The sequence below is a fragment of the Oryza sativa genome, chromosome 7 (assembly GCF_034140825.1).
Source record: "Oryza sativa Japonica Group chromosome 7, ASM3414082v1".
Classification (NCBI taxonomy): domain Eukaryota; kingdom Viridiplantae; phylum Streptophyta; class Magnoliopsida; order Poales; family Poaceae; genus Oryza; species Oryza sativa.
This window is the reverse complement of record NC_089041.1, coordinates 16,790,243-16,808,164: the sequence shown is the minus strand read 5'-3', so window position 1 is coordinate 16,808,164 and position 17,922 is coordinate 16,790,243. Positions and strand designations below refer to the sequence as shown.

Sequence of the window (17,922 nt, the reverse complement as noted above, 5' to 3'; positions counted from 1 at the left end):
CCCAAAAACCGAAAACTTTTAGCGGAAATAAAAGTTACCCTTGAAATCGACAGAGATCGGTCTGACCGAGATTGATCTGCCGGTCTGACCGTGTGGATGCCACCGGTCTGACCGCCGATGTCGCCTGCCGCGCCTGAAGCCGCCGCCGGTCTGACCGCCGCTTGCCGCCGGTCTGACCGCCGGTGAGTTGCTGGTTAGATCGCCGAAACCCGGTGAAACACAAATCGAAGAACTCTTAAAGTGGATGACAACTTTATTGATTCTCTCTGTGTTTACAAAGTGCACCAACAGAACTCCTTACAAAAATTTTGACTAAACTTGAAACCCTAACTCAAAACTCAACTCTATTGCTCTCAAAAGCAATACTGGGAAGCCTCACGCTCCCCCTCTATTTATACATGAGGTAGGCAGCCTAAAACCACGAACCAAACTCATACTAAGAGTCCTAAACACCTTAGGAAACTCTCTAGTACAAGAAAGAAACTTTACATAACCAATCGTACCAAATTTGGACTCCTTCCAAAATCGACTCCGCATCCCATACGCACACAATACCTCCATCGTATGCCATATGAAATCTCCATCAACCACGTGCATCAACTCTAGCCTAAGTATCCCGCATGATCTCTGACCACTACGGACGTCATCTTATCCCCAAGCCGACTCCCGGTCCATCACCGCAAATACTCTCCTGAGGCATCGAGTCACCTACACATGAAATAAACAAAGAAACCATATTCCGAGACCAAGCTATCTCCAACTTGACTTATTAGTAGCAAACAACAGTATTACATACGTATAGTATCCATCTAGAAGCCATAATCATGAAATAATCACGGATATCCAAACAAACAACCCGAAACCGAAACCGACTCAGCGTCGGCCGGTCCGACCGCTCGATCACCGCCGGTTTGACCGGCACACACTGCCCGGTCTGACCGGTCATATGAAATAACAAACCTGTGATTCACCTGTGAAATCCAATCTTCTCCAAAACCACTTCGTAAATAAATTCCAAATAACAAAACCAATAATCTTCAATGCCCAATTGTTCATCACAGAATAATAATTAAAAACACCTTTGATTTTACAATGCTTTCATAGGAAATTTTCCTATAGGATTTGAATCCTAGAAGATTTCTATGATTTTTCATACGAATCAAAGAGGCCCTAAGGCTAAGTTTGATAGGAGTGGGAAAAAGAAGATCGAGAAGATACGTAAAACGAGATATATATACTATTAGTGTATGATTGATTGTGTATGAAAAATTAGATTAATATGATTTTTAAAAGAAGTTTCTTATAAAATTTTTTTGCAAATGGTACCGTTTAGTAGTTTGGAACACTGTAGGATTGAGATGTCGACTAGAGGGGGGGGTGAATAGGCGATTTAAAACTAAATAACACCTAATCAAATCTAACCTAATTTGCTGGGCTTGGTGAGGGTGAACTCTAACTAAGCAACTAAGTTATGTTTTGCAAACCTAGGGTGATAGTGGCTCAATTATATCTCTAGGAAAGTAAATCACGCTCATATGTCAATGTTTTGCAATCCTAGGGTGATATGATCTCAAGTGTGTCTCTAGAAATGTAAATTGCACAAATGTAAATGCGACAATCAAATGAGACAATGAGACAAGAGATTTTTCACCGAGGTTCAGAAACTCGCCGGTTTCCTACTCCCCGTTGAGGCGAGCCCAACTCCACCGCTCAACCACGAAGCCACCGCACGCCCCCTTCGTCAAGGGGTGGGCAAGGTGGGAGCCGGCCCACGGAGAGGACTACCCAAGCCTCAATCACTCGGGGTAGTTCTTCCTTCACTCCGAAGGTGGTGAACTCCAAACCACTCACAAACCGGCGCCGGGCCTCCTCCATAATCTTCTCGTAGAGGTCACTGGGCAACTCCTCCACAAGCCGTCTAGGAGGCGGCAACCTCCAAGAGTAACAAGCAATGACCCGGTGTGGAGATGATTAAGTGCCACACTAGCTCTACAATGGAAACAAATGCACTTGACTCTTGGCTAAACAACTCTCTAACACACTAGATGGATGAACACAAAGCTCAAGTGAGTGTGAGAGAGGTGCAAGGGGTGTATGCAATTGAATTGGGTGCCAAGAGAGCCCCCTTGCTGCTGGTGGGGGAGTATTTATACTCCCACCCACCAAAACTAGCCGTTGGGGGCGAAATCCCCCAACTCTGTGCTCTGCCGGTCTAACCGGAGGTATGTGGCCGATCAGACCGTGCTACTTTGCAACGGCTAGAAAACTAGCCGTTGTAGCCCTGTCAGAGGGCCCCATCGGCCTGGCCGGTCAGACCGGCATGGGGTGGCCGGTCAGACCGGCCTCGGCTCAGTCTGACCGAATACGGCTCCATCGGCTCTGTATCGGCCATCCCGAGCAGCACCATCTCGGCCTCTAGGGGGCCGGTCTGACCGGGAAAGTGCCGCCGGTCAGACCGCCACTATGTAGCCGGTCTGACCGGGCAGGGCACGCCGGTCAGACCGCCACTATGTGGCCGGTCTGACCGCCCCTGGTCAGGCCGAACCCAGTGAATTTGCAAGTGAATATGTGTGTAATGAAAAAGAGAGCACAAATGAAAATGCAATGACCTAATGTGGCAATTAAAATCATCTCTTTGCTAGGTCATTACCCCTCTTAATAGTACGGCGAAACTAAAATTAAACTAGCAAATTTGATCGCCCTACACCTCGATCAATTCTAAATTAAAGCGCTAGTTTTACCGTCTTCTTCCCCTTTGCTTTGCGCCGTCAATTTTAATCCATCGATAATCATCCATGCGCACATATGACGTGGACCTAACTTAAAATGTATAGCTCAAAGACAACGGTTAGTCCACAATTAGTGCTTGTCATTAATTACCAAAATTAACACCGGGGGCCTAAAGGCTTCAAACACGTACACATGAAAAATGAGTGACTTTTCTACTCTGTCCACTCATCTCTTAGCAGTAAATTTTTAAATTAAGTAGTATGGGAAATCCCTTCTATTTTACTATCAAGTACAAAAAAACACCACGATCTTGAGTACTTTCATTCTACCACAAAGAATACATAAGCAATGGATAAAACATGAAGTGTGAAAAATTCTAAAGGATAGTGGAACTTATTTTCAAGAATATTAAAGGTTGAGCACAATGTATATATAGGAGGAATCGAAATTCCCCGGTACACATCTCATTAGGATTGATCTTGATGTAATTAAAGATATATAAAGAACACAAACATGCAATTTTGATAACACATTACTGGAGGATGAAATCATGGGGAACCAGGGCAAATACAACGATGACTGCACCAAGGACCTTTTGAGATGTGCACATTGCCTGACCTGTCGACAATCCCTCCAGCAGCCTCTACAGATTTAGTAGCTATTACGAGGTTTAACATTGAGTCGTAAATTAGTGATATGCTTCAGTAGACTCGGACGAATGTTAATACAGAGGTATTCACCAAATTTGAGAAACGTTAACTGCATTTACAAAATGAATTTGTCCGGCGCCAAAAATTTTGGCTTTTAATCTCGCGTTGATACCTTTGACCGCTCTCCCTCGAGCATCTAACACACGTGCTTTTGTTCATTTCAGAACATATATACCTTGCTTCATCATTTGGCCTAGCAAAGTAAATGTAACAGTTGCATACTACAACTACCCGCAGAGATAGGGTGTACGTATATACGTTTATAGAGGTGAGCGTACACGTATCGTGAACGCCTATGTTTGTACCGTGTTTCAATCAATCATGGCCCATTTTATGTACTATACTAGTACTCTGTCCGTCGCATAAAAAATCAACCTAGTCCTAGATGTGACAATTCCTAGTACTATGAATTTGAATATACATATGTCAAGATTTGTTATAGTAGAATGTGTCACATCCAGTTCTAGGACGGATGGAGTAGCACGCTCCTTACATGTGCGAAGCAGACAGACCGACCCGGCCCGGTTGATCGTCGTACTATACATGAGATGGTAGACCGGTCTAAGGGGTTGTTTGGTTTGCTCCCTAAGTTTGACAAAGATTACCACACCTCATGTTATGCAAGTTTGACCAAGTTAGCATATTGTTTGGTTCATAGCCATATTTGTGGTAAGATTTCTACCCATCTATTATGGCCCCACATGTCATCAACTCAATAGAGTGTGGCATAATCCTATTTTAGTAGCTAAGGTGATAAGTGTGGCATAAAAGTATGGTGAATGGTGACAAATTTAGTATAGCATCCGAGTGGTCCCTAAAACCGCACCGGGGGCGGGGGATATGCCATTGGATCGGCAACGCGTCCCTGTCGGTGGGTCACAAACCGGCACCGGAACCCCCCAACCAACCACGCCAGGACGACACGAGCCCCGGTGGATCTCGCGGCCTCGCCAACCTACGGCGCGGCCACAGCCTGGCTTGACGAGGAGGAACGAAACGCGCAAACCAATCATGCGTCCTGCGGCTACGGCGCCGGCGCGGCCAAGTTGCCCACGCGATCGTGCTCTCTTGCCTTGCCACCTTCGCTCGTGCTCGTGGTGGCCGTTCAGCCGAGCCCCGACGTCACGCACGCTAGCTTTGCTTTGCTTTGCTTGCTTGCGTGCGGATTTTGGGGGGCAAAAACGGCAACGACGCGCACTCACCAGGCGTATGACGAGATTGACGAAGATAGCAGCTGTCTCGCTCGCTCGTTCGTTGTGGCCGGGGTTGGCGTTTGCGTCTGGTTTTGGTTGCCGATGAGTGATTCCTTGTCTGATCGTTTTCTTTCCTTTTCTTTTCTTTTTTAAGTGGAAAACTTCCTTTGATCGCCAACTGTAACGGAGGCCCAGGGGACCTGGAGCCGGATATGACGGTACGTGGATTGTACGCTACATCTGCTCGATCATGTGGCTCGCTGTCCGGTGTACTGTACATTCTCGATCGATCACCGTACAGAATGGACGTAGTAATGGTTATGCACGTATGCTGACAGATCTCCACTGTGTCACTGTCCAGTGTCCACTTTGTGGTGCCGTTGACCCGTTGCAACCTGGGAAATCCGCTATGCTCGCACTACTGGGATCACCGGAATTTCCTTCAAGGGCAGCTCCTTCCAAACACAAGATTAAAAACAAATATATAAAAAAACATAGAATGTGTAAAACAATGAATTACAAACCACGAAAAAAATTACAGAAATAATTGTTTGATTAGCCCACATAAAAAAATACAGAATATGATAGAGAGAAATGGACGCAAAGAAATTTTTTTAAGAGATACTCAAAAGATTTTTTTTAAAGAGATCTAAGCTCTTGCTAATTTTCTCTCAAAATTTTTATAGGATTATACATTCCATAAATATTTAAATAAATAGATAGGATTCAATTATTTATTTCAAAAGCCTGCTACGGTGCTCTCTACTGGTATTATAAGTTAAATCTAAGCCGTTGATCATTTCTTATCGAAAGTTTCAGATCCATTTATACTACTACCTTAATTAATGCTGATAGAAACATAGGAGGATAGAATCACCCGTAGAAATGCTGACTTGGAGGGGTAAAGTGATTTTACATGTCTTAGTTCAGTTGGAAACCCTAAGTTAGGCCGTACTTTCCAAAGAAGTTAGCGTCTCATTTATCTCTGACTTTGAGCATGAAATTAAGTAGTGTTGCAGCAACCATCTTAACAAGACGTTAATCCTGAATTACTGCCCCCTTTATAACGCCAATCTATGGCGGTAATGGTGAAGCAATTTATAGTGCCACATATAGGTATAGAATCATCAACAAAGGCCAAATTAAGTCATACTAGAGCAAAACCCATGCAGAAGCCTTAGAAACAATATGATTTGTTCTAAAACAAGTTCAGACTTTAGACAAGGGCTAAGATAGAAATAACATTTTTTTTCAACCATTTAGAAGATTAACAGATCACATGAGTGCAAACAAGTTTGAGAGATGAACCAAATTGTAGATGTGCTACCTGAAATTGACCACAACCCTAACATGAAGCCATCACGAATTTGGGATGGACCAACAGGGCAAAACTACTTAAGCATGCAAATCCAAACTTAAGCCATACGAAGACGCCAGTCATGGTTCCTATGCAGGGATTGGGCGCTCGGGTCGTCTAGACAGGGAGATCAAATGGCAACAGCAATGGCAGCGACGGATGGAGGAGGCGACGTGAGAATGAAGAGTCGCCATCGCTGCTATACGGGTGACTTACGTTACGTGTTGGTAACTTTTTTGGCAAGTTGACAATCATAATCGGAACACCTAAACGTCTTGCGATAATATGGAGCCGCCAATCACCTCAATCTAACAAAAACTAAATCAAGATGGCTTTTTAAAACTAAACCGGCTAGCAAAGCCAATTTAGATGAAACAAGGATAAACACCAGTTTCGTGGGCGGACAGGGATAAACAAGGATAAACAAGGTTTACGGGACAAAGCTACAAAAGGATTTCGCACTCTCGTAGCGAAGGCGGACGATTTACGGTGTAAATCGATAAAGATGAATGAAACTACGCTAGAACTAGGCAAAAGTAGATGTGATATTGAAAAAACGATTCAATTGGCTAATTGTGTTGAAAGTAGATTGTGTGTCCAATTGAACCGTCCATAGCCTTTATAAAAGAGGTTGGTCTTGTCTCCTACAGGATCTCCTCCATGTTAAACTCGGGGTAGAGACCAATTATAACTCGAAAAATACCTTCAAAAGCAAGAAAACCTGAGACCCGACAAAATTCAACTTGGCCTCAGACTTAGCCGGTCAGATCGGCCACATACCGACAGTCAAACTAGACCCATATCATCGGTCAGATCAGCCCATAGGCGGCGGTTAGACTGGCTTCATAAAGGAAACCCGGTCCTTTGTAAATTTTAGCAATGTTTTCATATCTCGAATCTAGGTATCAAATTTGGTTGTTAACAGTATGATTAAAGAAAATAAAATTACCCCTAACAATAAATTAGCAAAATACTGATGTATCTATACAAACCATTGGCCCAAATAATTTCTACTACTATATGCTTCTATAATTTTCATGCAAATCAAATGAGGCCTTAAGTATGAGCTAACAGCGAAAGAATCAGAATCGCTCAAATACACAGAAAACAATTACAAACCAACCAAGATGGTTAATAAAAAAAATATAAGTTGATTATTGAGATAAATTTATGTTATCCTGATAGAATCCTATTTTACTGTAAAGTTATCCCCCACTAACTCCTTAAACTTAACATGTAAAGATGTCACATTATCATCCACTAACAAGATGCCACATCATCATCCACTAATTAACAAGATGCCACATCATCATCCACTAACAATCATCATATTTAAACATCATGCAAACATGCTATATATTTATAGTTTTTATAATTTAAGAGCTTTTCAAATACAAACATGTTAAATTAAATTATCATCCAACATAATTCACATAATTTTTCAATGTATATCTTTATTATGTTTTATGATATCCTATATACTTATATAGTTCATCCTCACTTAGTTAGTGCTTAAATGATTAATCTATGGTCCGAATTATCTTTTTCCTTTTTTCCTCTAATTAAGTCATATCACATCAATTGTTTTTAGCCTTTAGATGATTAATCTACGGTCCAAACTATCTCTCTACTTTTCTTCTTCCATAAAGTCATAACACCTTACTTTTTACGTTTGAATCACCATTCTACATACTATTTAAATTTGAATTATCATAAACCACATTAATTTACTTAATTTGATGTTATCTAGCTATCTTACACGTTATTTTTTTATTGTTATCATACTAAATTCCCGCAGCAATGCGCGGGGTTTCACCTAGTATTTTAAGATAAATGTGTATATATGTTCTTTTTTAACTAATCGTTTGAGAAGAGTTTTAACTTTTTTTTCTATTTTTTGTCTTACATGTTAAATATTTACAAAGGGAGTTGCACTTGATGACTGAAATTCTAATTCATATAACTAGTCAAGTTGCAAGTAATTAAGCTCAGTCCTCAAGTTCAGTTCGGTCATTATTTTGCCATGAAAGCCAACATTCTTTTTGTTAGTTCCATATCATTGGAAGCCACATGGTGTCATCATCGAAACTAGGTTGTACAATGAATACTGTCCCTTTTTATATGAGAGGATATTGATCAATAAATAAATTAACAATGGATTGGCGTCATGAAGACTGAAACAATGATCTGTAGCACGTTCAATCAATTGATCAGCCAGGGCATGATTTGGTGTCGTCCCTTTTCATTATTAGTATTACATTTTTTTTTCAGGACCCAAATTTTCCTGTAGTTTTAAGCCATGCCATCTCACATCACACGTAGCCTGATGGAGTTGGCACTTGCTGCTTCAACTGGTAGGAAAAATAAAAAAAAAAACGAGTTAGGCGCAGAGGAAATTAGGTTCCAACCATCCGTTTCAGTTTCAGATCCAGCGAAAAAGTGGATCAGAATTAATTAGGTCGCTTCTTTTTTTTCAATATGAAATCCGATTGCTTCCTTCTTTTTAAAGACGAAATTATCTTGCTTCCAAGCAAGGATGTACCCGATGCTTTTGGTGGAGTTTTATCAGGTGGAGTTTGACATTGATTCTTAGCTTGAAAAGGACTTGTGGAAAAATTGTGTGCACAGCCTGCACTTGATGTGCACAGTGCTTCGTACCTTTAGGCTAAAATTTTAGAGGATTTTATTCTTATAGAAATTTTTTCTATAAAACCATTGAATCAAAGGAATAACTGTATGTAATCCTATGAATTTTCTATGATGCCTCTTTCCATGTAAGTTTTGAGAGAAATTTAACACGAGGTAAAATCTCAAGGAAAGTTTCCTTTTAGGCCCCCTTCGATTCAAAGAAAAATTATAGGAATTTCGGGGAATAATTAACTATTTGCCACTCTTACGAGCGGTGCTAAATTATTTGCCACTGGACCCACATATCATAGACACATGAGGGTCCACATGTTATAGACAGCGAGTGATAAATAATTAATTGCCACATCTTAAAAGTGGCAATAAGTTAAATGTCCCGAATTTTGGAGGATTTTATTTTTTTACTAGGAATAAATCATATGACATCCTATGAAATGTCTCATTCCAGGTAAGTTTCGGAGGATATTTCATGAGGCAGAACCTCATGAAATATTTCCTTTGAGTTTTTATCTCTCCTCATTTTTTTTCTTTATCATACGGTTCAATCAAACGATCATTTAGTATTTTTTTGTGTTTTGTAATCCTCTATTTTACACTTATATTTATGTTAAAAATCTTATATTTTTTCTATTCCTCTATTTTTTCTATTCATACAATTCATAGGGGCACGGGAGTACAAAAGTTATCACCATTTGCTTGCAGGAGAAAAGGAAGAAGAGATGCCATATTAGAGCAAGTTTTTTCATCAAAATATAATCATGTGAGATCTTGTTATAAATATTTAATTGTTACGAACACAATGGTGTAATCGGATCGTAGATCGGATGAGTAGTTTAAGAGAAAATTTTATTTGAAGCATAGATTATTACTATTTGCTTGATGGACTAATATATTTTGAGTAGAGTAATAGCTTCAGCGGTGTCGCGCTGTAAGACTAAACCGAGAGGCTTCTCGGTTTAGATTTTGCGATAAAATAAACCAGCCGTGTGTATCGCGGCGGTGCATTTCGTGTTGGCTTCTACCCTACCGCCATAGAATCGAATCTCAAAAGTAAAGAAGAAAAAAAAACCGAGTGAAATTAATGAGAAAAATTTAAATATATTTTGTTTCATTCACTTTTTTGGACGGCCGCACGAGCGAGCCGGCGAAGTGAAACGAATCCGACTTTTGACCGCGCCGTATCCCGCGAGGTAACGCAACGCAACGCAACGACCCAGCGCCACTGACAACAGCGGGCCCGCCCTATCCGGACCCACATGTCATCCACTCAGCGCTAGACTCCAAGTGAAAATAGCCAACGGATGGGTGGTCTGAGCCTGACTCCGCCAGTCCGCCTCCGTGACCAACCCGGCGCGGCTCGTGGGCGGTCGCTTTCGGCCGACCGGGCCAAACGAGCTTCGTTCACGCGGGCGGACAGCTGCCCACCGCCACTGACAGGTGGGCCCACGGGTAGGAGGTCCTCGTCGCTGGACTCGTGGGCCCACCTCATGACCGGGGGGCGTTCCCAGTCAGTGGTAGTAGTAGTAGGATATATGGTGATTGTTTAATTAATGGGAAAATGGCTGGTAATTAATCGTGCGAAATTACGGAACTGGCCATGGCCTTTTCTTGGTCAAGTCTGCCCTGTATTTTCACCTGGAAAAAAAAAGCATGTGACGTCCATAACTCATGTGTGCAAGTCATGCAAACTTCATGCTGGCACCCTGGCTGTGTCAATGGAACGGTCACCACGAACTAAACTATATAAGTACTCGTGGGGTTTGCACTATACACGTGTGACAATTCCAAAAATGAGCTAGGCTTTTATTCGATAGGTAAATTAGGTTGGCAGATCTGTATTTATCTTTATGTTTCTCTTTCGCATCAAAACATACATTCCCCCATGTTTTTTTTTTGACATTGTTGACTCTTTAAATTTACATTTGATCATTCGTTTTAGTTAAAAAAAATCATACAGATGTGTGGAAATATAAGTCAGGGTTAAAGTAATTGTAATGATAAAACAAATCATAATAATAATAATAATAATTAGACAAACTTTTGTAAAGAAAAAACGGTGTCAAATATAAAAAAACGGAGGGATACTACCTAACACAATATATAGATATTTTGTGTCACAACTCACACAACTTGAGTTAGACGGTAAAAATTCGAAACATATCACCTCAACAATATAAACTTAGAACTCCCTCCGTTTCACAATGTAAGTCATTCTACCATATCCTATATTCATATTGATGTTAATGAATCTAGACTGACTGTGGGAAATGTGGGAAATGTCTAGATTCATTAACATAAATATGAAATGTGGGAAATGTTAGAATGACTTATATTGTGAAACAGGGGAAGTAATAATCAAAGAAAGTGATCAAATTCAAGGATGAACAATATCTAGCGACGAATAAAGCAGTGTTCTACGTAATTAAAACATTAGTACAAAACTCATACTAAGAAATATATACTTTTTAGCCGTTTGATTTGATTTGGTGGAAGCTATATATATATATATATATAAGAAAATAAGAGTCAATCCCATTGTAACACATCAACATATATAGAATATTTATATAAGTGTTTTTCTCATCTTTTCCCACACAAATTTGACGATATATATCTGTAAAACATTTGTAAAAGTAATGGACCATTTATAATACATTTGAGCATTAGTATACCTTTGCTCAAATGTATTACAAATATATATTTTCTCAAAAGATCTTTCCTATATTACATTGTTTAGACACTTATCTAAGTTATTTGTTTGGTTTATAATATTAGTAATATTTAATTTATCTGTATAATCGAGTAAAATATTTATTAAATTCGAATGGACCTCGGACATACTCCCTCTTTCAAAAATAATTAGGTGGGAAATAAATTTTGAAACAAAGTTTAAACTTAAAAAAGATTTATTTGGAGAAAATTACAAAACCACCTTGAGTGTTATCATGAGTTTGAGATTCTTCTTTACAAGAGTATTTGTTGCAAATAGCCCCTTCTAATTAATCTTTATTTGAGATTCTCTCAATTACCGTTGCTCGGCTATTCTCGGAGCTACAAACCCCACACATGGATCGTGTGGATACTAATTGGCGAGTAGCCATGGTCACATGGGTCAGATGTGTTTAGAGTCATGTCCATCAAGAGATATACTAATTCATATAACACATGCGGAACAAAGGAAAAAAAATACACGAGCAACACCAAATACAAAGAAATCTCAAGCCAAGATGAATTAGGGGCTTGTAGCTCCAACTCTAAATCTATCTCTCCTGGAGCTGGAGCCCAGCCAAACAGTTTCAGCTCCATGTAAAATAGGAGCGGAGCTGGGTGGATCGCTTTCAAAATAAACTAGAGATATGCAGCTGAGTTTAGACTACTCCACAACTTTACTCCAGATCCAATTTCTGAAACTAAATTTAGGAGTCATACGAGTCAGAATCTCAAACTCACAATGGTATTTTGATTTTTTTAGAATTTCCCCTTTAATTTGGGACGAACACGGGTAGAAATACAACACCTAAAGGGCAAACTGGTCAATCCAGAGCTCTAATCCCTTGCCCTTTCCCCTTCCCCTTCCCCTTTCCGAATTTCCAACCGAAACGCCATTAAAATATCCACAGAAGAAATAAAAGAAAACAAATAAAGAAAAAAAAAGGCTGTACTGTATTCTTTCTCCGACTCCGCTCCAATGCCGTTGCCTCTCTCCTCCCCCTCCCCCTCCCCCTCATAAGCGCGTGCGAGCCTCGCCTCGCCCTCGCCTCCGCGACCCAAACCCTAGCCTCCCAGCCCCATCGGAATCCGCCAGCTCGAGCCGGATTCGCCTCCCCACCCACCCACACCGGCGGGGCAGCGGGGATCCGGCGGCGGGGAGCGAGCTGCGCGTTTTTTTTTCCTCCGGGGCATGGTCGTCGCCGCCGCCGCCTGATCGGCTCACCTTGTCCGCACCGACGAGCCGACGATGGGGATGTCGGGGGCCACCAATGGCTGCGGCGCCGGCGAGTACATCAGGATCCCGGAGGACGTGGAGGCCGGGTTGGGGAAGGAGGCGGGGAAGGGGGAGGGGGAGGGGGAGTGCCCCGCCGTGCTGCGGTGGCGCGCGATCCGGTGGTGGGCGCAGGTCGCCGCCCTCGGGATCCTCCTCGCCGGTGCGGCCGCCGCCGCCGTCGTCTTCCTCGGACCCCTCGTCATTAAAAAGGTGCGTGCGAGCTTGCCTTTTCCGCCTTCTCCCCTCCCCCCTTCCTTCCTTCCCCTTTTGGTTGGGGAAAGGTTCCTTGCCGACTAGAGGGGTTCTTCACCGATGTTTCAGATCTCTCCTCTATTCTTCAAATTCTGCTCAGGATGTTTGCTGTAGAATCGATTTGATTTGTGCTAGCAAAACGTTCGCAAATTTACCCCCCTCCTAGTTTACTTTGCTTCTCGCTCGTTGATGTTTGCACATGTTTTGTTGATTTCGCGCTATTCTTTCCTTGAACTACTTTAGGATTGATTCTGTTTTTTTTTTGCCTGGATTGTTATCCTAGCCCAGTTCTGTCTAGTTCGAAATGAATAATTTATAGATGTTTAATTCAATTTTACCACCGTATGGATTGGAGGAAGTGATTAATGGTGGTGGTGCTGGACGATTAGTTCCACATAGTTTTACAAAAGTAAATAAGTTATAGCGGCCTGCAGGATCTGAATTATTACTAGTGGAATATGGAATGTTCATAGATTTTCTCATAAAGTTATGGGGACGGCTGGATCAAATGGGAACGTCGCAATTGGGGATATGGATTATATACACTGTGCCATGCGTAATATATAGTAAATATTCTTTGCAAGGAACGGAGGTATCAAATATCAATCAGCTAATACTGGCCAGAGCCTGTCAATTGGTATGCTGGGCCTGCACAGTGGCTCTATATGTGGGGTCTGCAAGCTTTTGGTGCTTTGGTGGCCTAGGGAGCTTTCACTACTAGGTGGATGGGTAGGAATAATATCACAAAGCAATTGGTTCCTGATATTTTTGGCTGTCAGGAAGTGAACTGTTCGTTAGTCTCAATAACATGGAAATTATATCAGCCCACCTCTTCCAAAAGCATACCTACAAGAGCACATGGAATGGACACAACAAGCAAGTTCAGTATGTGCTGGTGTTTGGGGGCTGGACCCGCAGGTTGGTGTTACTTGAAAGCAATCTCTTGGGGCCAGCCTGTTGCCCAGAAGTAGTTACAAGGAAAATATTTCCCCTGGTCTGTTTCCATGGTCATGTTTTTGGCTATTGTAGGAGGAGGAGAGTAAATGAGATGTATTTTATGGCTCCTATATATCGCACTGGTGCTGGATGACGAGTTTTCTGTTTGGTGATATAGCTGGCTCGTTAGATAACTATTCATTTGTATTCAAGGATATCACTCGTAGCAGAAAGGAATATCAGGATGTTGGATGGCGATGTCTGTTAAATGGGCAGAATGAGCCAAGATGTTCAGTTAAATGCCAGTCGGTGCTTGTGGATGGCATTTTGACATGGGCTAACAAGTGGTCTGTGTTGGTTGATGCTCTGTGTGCTTTCGCTGAAAGTGGAACTGATAGGAATAGTCTGAAATTGCTGCTGGTTCTTGATATTATGTTATCAAGATATTGTTGCATGATCTGACTGGAAACCAGAAAGGCCTATCATTTTTACTAGGTCCAATCCAATGAATATTTGAACTCTTATGATTGCCTTGTTACTTATGCTTATGTTGATTGTGATGCTGTGATATTTATTTTGCAAGTCTCCTATTGTTGTCTTGCTGACCTTGTTCTGCATGTTGCTGTCGTTGGCAGGTGATTGCTCCGGTTATTGAATGGGAGTCAAGAACTTTCAGCAGGCCAGTCATTGCTCTGATATGTTTCGGCGCAATCGCTTTTTTCCCAAGTGTGTTGCTACCTTCTTCTCCTTTTATGTGGATGGCGGGGATGTCCTTTGGATATTTCTATGGCTTTTTGATAATTACAGCAGCAATGAGCATAGGCATGTCGTTGCCATTCTTTATAGGGTCCGCATTCCATTCTAAAATACACGTGAGTATCTTAACCTCCTTCACATTTTACACATATAAGTTCAAGAGTTTCTTTTTTTCTACAAAATTGTAATGGTATTTGTTCTGCAGAGGTGGTTGGAGAAGTGGCCGAAGAAAGCAGCTTTTGTTAGACTTGCTGGTGAAGGGGATTGGTTCCATCAATTTAGAGCAGTTGCCTTACTTAGGATCTCTCCATTTCCATATCTAGTTTTTAACTATGCCTCTGTGGCTACAAATGTCAAGTATGGGCCATATATTGCTGGTTCAATGGCTGGAACGGTACATGAAACCTTCCTTGCAATATACAGGTTTGTACCTCTTGCATTGCACCCTGTTCTGTTATTCAGATATGACGCACTTTGTTAATTATTACTGAATTATTATCTAGTGTTAACCTGTTCAATTTTGTGATAACAGTGGGAAACTTCTCCAAAGCCTAGCCGTAGCTACTACCCAAGGTTCATTCTTGTCGGTAGATCAGATAATTTACAACGGCCTTGGCTTCTCAGTTGCTGCAGTTTCTACCGCTGCAATAACTATTTATGCGAAGAAAGCACTTCAAAAACTCCAAGCAGATGATGAGCTGTGTTGACTCTTGATGAGCACAGGAGATCCTACTCCGGATCAGACCTTGGTGCTAGTTTTTCCTTAAAATGTACTATATATATACAGAGGTGCTACTAATCTGGTTTCTAGTGTCTGCTACCTGACTACATTTGATCTGAGAGAGGGTACTGCAACAACTGTAAAGAGAAAATAGAGAACCAGAAAAACACTCCCCCTTTTTTTTTTCTCTTTTTGTTTTTGTTTTTAACTTGTAGAGAAAGTGCTGCCACAACTATCAATTTCATCAATGTATTGAACCGTGGTCTGTGGTGCAATGTAAATTCGTAATCTGCTGCTTTCTCGAGTGGAAACATCTGTTACTGTTTCTTGATTGTGATCCTAATTAGAACATAAATGTTTGTAGATAACGCTGCTACAACTATCAACTTCCATCAATTTATTGAACCGTGGTCCGTGTAATGTAACTTCATCCACTCTGTTTCTTGATTGTGATCCTCATCAGAACAGAAAATGCACTTATCAGAAGAAAGTACTAGCATCAATATTGACAGGCAGCATCTCCTTGCATACTGTTCAATACGTGATCCAAGTTGCCAACATGGCTCTTAATGCATCCATATGTTCTTATCAGGATCACTTGGTCGAAATGACAGTCTGGTATTTCCATGTCTCACGAGTAAAATCAAATGAGGATATTGCAGGACAAGTAGCTGTCACTTCATTTTTGGTTTACTCCTCGCTGTGCAGTACTTGTGAACTGCTCAGAAGTGCAAACATAAATTCAGGCACTCAGAACGGACACCATAAATAATAAATGAATAATGTTAGCAGCAGGCAACAAGCACTAGATACAAGCAAAGACAGATGTGCTGCAATTTCTTCCCTGATCTTTCACCAAAATGAGTGGAAATGCGCATTGATCTGACATTCCAGCCATGAGGAAGAAGGGTGAAGGGAAATATCATCGATACCTACTCCCTTCGTCTCAAAAAAAGACAAACCCTGGTTTCCGTGGCCAACGTTTGACCGTCCGTCTTATTTAAAAAAATTATGAAAAAAATTAAAAAGACAAGTCACGGATAAAATACTAATCATATTTTATCATCTAACAACAATGAAAATACGAATTATAAAAAAATTTCATATAAGACAGACAGTTAAAGTTAGACACGGAAACCCAGGGTTTGTCTTTTTTTAGGACGTAGGGAGTACACATTATGAATAATTTAGCTTTTTTAGTGGCAAATAACTGATTTATTAACTTTGGTGATAGGACTTCTACTAATGCAAATCGCAAGTAGGCCAAGGGTGCAATGCAACTTGCCCTCCTAGTTTTAGGTAGTAGTGGAACATAACCCTAGTTCTTCCGCTCTGGCATTGTGATTCAGGAGGCAGGGGCAATGGCATCTCGTAGTAGAATGTCATAAAATGCATTTCATGTAATTAACTACCCAATTAAATTTATGGACTGCCACATCGGCATCTTTAGGTAAGTAAAGAAGTGAAATGACTAATCAAATCTCAAGGTAGGTTTGAAGTCTTTCAAGTTCTGTCTGGAATGTGGTGATAGAGTTTTGGACGCATGAATCCATACCAAGTTGTACATTTTTGGTTGGTGTAGACTGTAGACAGCAAAATTTACACTACCATTATAAAAGGAATAAGTTCAATTCAAAATCAAGTTACTGGCTACGACTAAACTTTTGCAATAATTTACCCTACTGTTCTTGTTTTGTGACGGGTGCTTTAAACATGGAGTACAAAATCTCAAAACTGAACTTCGGATCAATGAAGCAATCATCAAGCGCCATTGGCCTTGATTTCAAGTGTCATCTCAATGTTTTAAAGGTGAAGGAAGTCAATAGATATGGAGTTCGCAATGACTATAACATCCTTGGCTTCTAAAAAAAAAAAACCTTTGGCCGGATACAATTTCTATGTAGAGCATTGTTTTTTTTAAAAGAAAATGTAGAGGCTTTATTTGATTTCCATTATCAAGAAACAATTGATTATAACACTTAAATACATAGCCATCTTACTCAATCCTGGCCGTTGTTTTTCTTCAAAAATCCAAACAGATTGGACGTCAGTTCCCTGACAAAATTCATCCATTCTAGGCAGCTTATTAGCGTCCTATGTGTGGATCAGTTATTATTATTATTTGAAATCAGGCACCATTAACCTCCAAGAAAACAAGTACCAGGTACAGAAATAAATCTCCCTTGCTTCCATTGATTCTGTAGTACCTCTCCAAACAAAGCAAATTACAGGTTTCACTTTGGCAGCCACAGTGGTAAATGATGCTGCAAAAGCACCAGACTTCCTCTGCCAAATTAACTGACTTGTCTGCAAACAATCTACTATTCAAGAGTGACCTTAGAATCCCATGCAACCAAAAGCATTGAACTCGATTCCAGTACAGAACTAACAAAATAAATGCTCAATGGAGACATTTGTGTTTGTTGTATGAGCAAATGCATCCAAGAGGATCCAATCATGGGGAGTGAAATCCAAATGATTCGACCTTAATTGGTTTGATTTTCAGAATTTCATCCAGTAACCATGATGGATCTCACACACCAATCAATCATATCATATATGGAGATCAAACACTGGAAATATCATACCTGAAACTGTTGAAGCACTACTCATCTAAGAATGAGATCAACATAAAG

The 17,922-nt window shown here is 40.8% G+C and overlaps 1 protein-coding gene across 1 annotated transcript; it reads left to right on the top strand.

The window, feature by feature from the left end:
• Positions 1-12,304: 12,304 nt before the first annotated feature.
• Positions 12,305-15,716, top strand: LOC4343179 (uncharacterized). The gene is made up of 4 exons (NM_001422145.1): positions 12,305-12,831; positions 14,445-14,681; positions 14,771-14,988; positions 15,098-15,716. Exons 1-4 carry the CDS (start codon positions 12,595-12,597, stop codon positions 15,270-15,272), a joined length of 867 nt encoding a protein of 288 aa, NP_001409074.1. The 5' UTR covers positions 12,305-12,594; the 3' UTR covers positions 15,273-15,716.
• Positions 15,717-17,922: the final 2,206 nt, after the last annotated feature.

Excerpts from the sequence above, each read along its gene's own strand:
- LOC4343179 (NM_001422145.1), top strand. The coding sequence starts at position 12,595 with ATGGGGATGTCGGGGGCCACCAATGGCTGCGGCGCCGGCGAGTACATC. Across the intron at positions 12,832-14,444 it reads GACCCCTCGTCATTAAAAAG|GTGATTGCTCCGGTTATTGA; the intron begins GTGCGTGCGAGC and ends TGTCGTTGGCAG. Across the intron at positions 14,989-15,097 it reads ACCTTCCTTGCAATATACAG|TGGGAAACTTCTCCAAAGCC; the intron begins GTTTGTACCTCT and ends TTGTGATAACAG.